Source organism: Gavialis gangeticus, unplaced genomic scaffold (genome assembly GCF_001723915.1).
Source record: "Gavialis gangeticus isolate Ggan-Ray unplaced genomic scaffold, GavGan_comp1, whole genome shotgun sequence".
Taxonomy (NCBI): domain Eukaryota; kingdom Metazoa; phylum Chordata; order Crocodylia; family Gavialidae; genus Gavialis; species Gavialis gangeticus.
Window position 1 is genome coordinate 63,457,112 of NW_017729022.1, and position 4,643 is coordinate 63,461,754.

General features: G+C 46.0%; 1 protein-coding gene across 1 annotated transcript in view; it reads right to left on the reverse strand.

Moving 5' to 3' along the window:
* Window positions 1-4,390, reverse strand: part of GCAT (glycine C-acetyltransferase) — a 16,870-nt gene extending 12,480 nt beyond the window's left edge. Inside the window, exon 1 of the mRNA XM_019515237.1 lies at window positions 4,177-4,390. Within this exon, the coding sequence (XP_019370782.1) occupies window positions 4,177-4,375 (199 nt within the window). The 5' untranslated portion in view covers window positions 4,376-4,390. The remainder of the gene's footprint in view (window positions 1-4,176) is intronic.
* Window positions 4,391-4,643: the final 253 nt, after the last annotated feature.

Sequence of the window (4,643 nt, forward strand, 5' to 3'; positions counted from 1 at the left end):
CCCCCCCCCGATCCCCTTGTCTGGATGCTGGGGGACTCCTGGTTTGTCGACTGGCCGCTGGGGGTACAATACCCAAAAAGGTTGAAAACCCCTGTTCTAAGCCAACCAGGAACAGGTCCTATTATACCAGGTACTACGTGTTCACAGTGTTAAAACTATTTTTGCCTTGAAGAACTTAGACAACCCGTAATTATAGCTGGTCATTGTTGATAGGGTAAAACCATTTATTTCTAAACCATCTTCTGTGCTTAGCATGCTAGAGCAAAGGTTTACTGAACTAGAGAACTACTAAACATTGGTCTTGATCACACTGACTTGCTCAACTGCGGCCCTTGATGCTGAAAACACTTATGCACGTGGTCAGTCTTACTCGAGTAGTCCTTTTGGATTCAATGACACTACCGATATGCTTAGATTAAAGCAAAGCTGCCCAACAGGCAGTCTATGGGTGCATGCAACCTCCAAGGGGTTCTCACCTGGCTTCAACTCCCCCTGTCACTGGCTGAAAGGGTAGCCAGAGTCCCAGGGCTCCCCCTTCCTCTGTATTTTGCACTGGCTCCAGGGGATGGTGTGGTGCAGCACAGCACAGCACAGAGTGGGATGCTCAGAATGAGGGAGGGGAGTGTCCATGCAGGCATGTACTGCAGCAAATGGAGGCAGAGGGAAGCATCCCCATGGGGATATTACACTGGTCACGGGAAGAGATCTACACAGGCGCATGCTGCAATGGGGTGGGGTGTGAGCATGTGGTGAACGGGAGGGTGGGCATCCATGTGGCATGCAGTGCAGGGACCCATGACCCCCACTGGTGCAGCCCCCAGCCATTTATAGATTCAACAGCCCTCTATTAAAGTATCAGCATTTGCAAGGTCAGGAAACATGATTTAAAAAACAAAATAGCAAGACCCACATTTTCAGCATGACTTCCTTAGTTCTTTTTGAAGATCAGTGTTGGCAGGGCCTAGCATAGATTTGGCTGCCTGCACTCCAAAAGCCACTGTGTTGGTGGAAAATGAGCTGCAATGGATCAGTGGTTTGAATCATGTCAGGGAGCAAATGGAAATCAGATTCCCGAAGTCAGTCCGTTTATTTTTCTTTTGCATTGGTAGTATCATGGCCTACCTATACTACTGCAGATAGATGTTTCTCTGGGAAGGCAAGGTCTGAATATGAAGTCAAAAGCTCTCTCTAGAAAGGTGTGGGTTAAGTGTTGTTTCTTTTAATATAAATGTAGATAGGCACAGAGTGATATAGTTAAGCAACTCGAGGGAGAAAGTAGCTGGCACACAAGGACATACAATTAGGAAATTTATATTCAAGGGATAGGACGTTCTGTGTTTGCTCATTGGATTTGATCCAAAAATACGGTTTCTACTCATACTGTACATAAGGTTAGTCTGTATGCATAACAAAGAACAGTAAAAGTGTACAATACAGCAAATGACTAGTGGACCCAGAAGTGATTGAGGCTTCATTGTGTTGGACCCTGGAATAAAAATATAGCAAGAGAAAAGGTTGGGGGAAAATAAAGTACAGTACTGTTCTGATAAGCCTCTCTTCTTCACACCCACCCCAAAATGCACCTAAAACCCCCCACCTGACTCCACTTATATGCTGGGTCTACCCATAATCAGCCCCTGCCAGCCTTCACTTGTATACCTGTATTATTGTGCACGCAACACAGATCAGAATCTTTTTGGTGCAGTTTTTATTTGACTATTTTAGTACATTTAGCTATTGGAGTGCTTCCCTTGGATATTATATTCTCCAGCAAGATTCTGTATGAGTAACAGCAGTTCAAAGTTTTTAACTGTAGTTATTGACATGAATTCAGGGAGAAAAGCTATTTTCCCCAAAACTGAACCAGAAAATGAGAGATTCACCTATATACAGGATCAACTTATAATTTGAACAATATGGTATTATTATTCTCATTTTACAGATGAGATGGTAAGGCATGATGAAAGTAAGTGACTTGCAGAGGCCTGCACAAGAGCCAGGAACTCATCTTAGTCCCACTCCAGTGCTCAGAAATAATCCTACTGCTTTACATTGTCAGCAAAAATAGACCTCAAAATGAAGGAACAAATTCCTTTCTAATCTTTACAGTGACTACTTGTTTAAGCATGAGTTGTTTACCAGATTTTAGATTTTTATCCAGTATGACTACAAATGTAGTAGTTTCACAGCAGACTTGTATTTCCTAAATCATAACTATGATGGTTCAAGAAATATGCAAGAAACAAGATTTGTTTGGCAATACGTTTTACTGGAGCAGGTATTTAGCTGCACCTGCTTCCTTCACAGGGCTGGAGAAGGACATTTGATGCCCTACAACTTGTCCAACATGTCTTTCTACTATATAGTTGGTTCAAAATGTTATCACACAAATCTTGTTTCTTGATAACTACAAACGTTGTATTGGGCAGAAAAATTATTTGTCTTTTATAAGGCACCTACAGTACTGGATTTTGTAATTCCATAACAGGGATTCCATGAGCTCTACTCTGCATGGTAGGAAGTAGTATTTTGAACTAATTTAAGTTTACTTTGCTTTAACATCATCAAGTGCCAACAGTGCTCCCCTGTTACAGGGCTGTTAAAGGGACAGAAGAATATACATTTTGGCCCAGAAGTAGATGTCTTTCTTTCGTAAGCAAACAGAGAACAAATGAGACCAGAGGCCCGTAGAAGTGATTTTTGTTTTCCTTCAGTAGTAGCAACTTAAAAAAAAATAGAAAAATAGAGTACTGGCAACTTTAACCTGGCTGCATGGTACTTGTAGACCCTGAAAGAGAAACTAGATAGAAACAAAACATGAAGCAGACTAGTCTTAATTGAATTGCTTACACCAGTTGTTCTCAACCTTTTCAGACTCAACCAACCCCTAGGAAAATGCCAGCTCTTAGTTTTCACTTGTTTTTTTTTACTATACAAGAATAAGAGAAATTCTTCTGTTGCAAAGAACTCAAAGACCACAACAGGTCAGAATGTTTTTAACACTGTGGATTCCTATTTGAAATCTCTGGGTTTACCTTGTGAATCACATGTGTGCATCTAACAGTGCTAACATTGTGTGGCACCCCAAGGCATCCTTGATTTCAAGCCACCCCACGTTTTCAAGGTTGCCATCCACTGGCTTAGACAAAACACTAACAAAAGTGCAAAGAGTGTCATTAAATTAGACCCCTGGCCTTCTTTGGTTTAGAGTTCTTGAGGTATTATTTTAACTATTGCAGCAGTTTGAAGTCTTCCTTAACTCTTCCCTCCCCCACCCCCATCAAAGGTTAAATGAACTGTAGTTCGGTAATCTCTTCATGTGTGTGAACATTGGTACTGAAGCTTACAGGTCATGGGGAAACCTCAGTTCCCCTCTTACTGTGAAAACATGGTGGTTTAAAGAGAGGAAGCCTGTTTCCTGAAGTAGCATCATGAGCTCTGTATTTTCTTCTGAGTTTTTTTTTTCAGTATACACAACAACAGCTGTTAGAATCATAGAAAATGAGGGTTAGAAGGGACTCAGGAGGTTGTCTAGTCCAACCCCCTGCTCAAAGCAGGACCAGCCCCAACTATCTTAGTCCATCCAGGGCTTTGTTGAGCCAGGCCTTAAAAACCCCCAAGGATGGAGATTGCACCACCTCTCTGGGTAACCTGTTCCAGTGCTTCACCATCCTCCTAGCAAGAATGTTTTTCCTAATATCTAACCTAAACTTCCCTTGCTGCAACTTGAAGTCAAATCATAGAGGCAGGGCTGGAAGGGGCCTCCAGAGGCCATCTAGTCCAGCCCTCTGCCTGTGGCAGGATCATCCCTGTCTAACCCACAGTCTAAACTCTACAGGAGACTACCATCCACCCCAACACAAGTCTGAGTCAAGTCTTTAACTGTACATCCGTGTTGGCAGCTCGCTCGTCAGATCTGGCATGCCCAGGGGTGTTTCCCTCTCTCTCTCACAGATGTCTGCAGGGTCCAGAGACTGGGAGTGAGACTCTTTTGAGCCACGTACATCTCTTATGCGAGATGGATTTCATCCACTACAGGGCTTCAATCCCCCCTCCAACCTGCCTGGACCGTATTCGCCCGCTGACCCGGTGCTGCCGTCCGCCCTGGGCATCTCGCCACTGTGGGAAGTTCCCTGAGCAAAGCCGTCTCTGATGCAACAGCCTGCCAGCACGCACCTCCTCGGCTGCCTTCCACGTGGATGTGGGGCCCCTGCGGGGACGTAATGACCCTCTCGCTCTTCCAGGTGCCTGCCCCGCGGATGCTCTCCAGTTCCCCCTCCAGGATGCGGGTCATGTGGGCCAGGGCGCTGTGCTGCCGGAGGAGGCTGCATGGCGCCGCGGCCGACCAGGCTCTCAGCAACCGAGAGCACCACATTGATCCGAGCAGAAGCGGCGCGCCGCTGCGGGGCGGACACGTGAGCCGGAGGTGTGGCCCGCGCCAGCCAATCACAGTCGCAAGGCTGCTTGCGGCTGTGCCAATCAAAAGCAGCTTTCATTTAAAGGGGCAGAAATAACGCCGGTTAGGAGAGGGGCGGTCGGGTGCAGCGGGGCGAAGACTGGTTGCTGGGCGTGCAGGAGGGGACCAGTGCGGCTGCGCAGCCCCAAGGGAGGCCGGGACAGCGAGCCAGAGGCTGGGGTAGTGG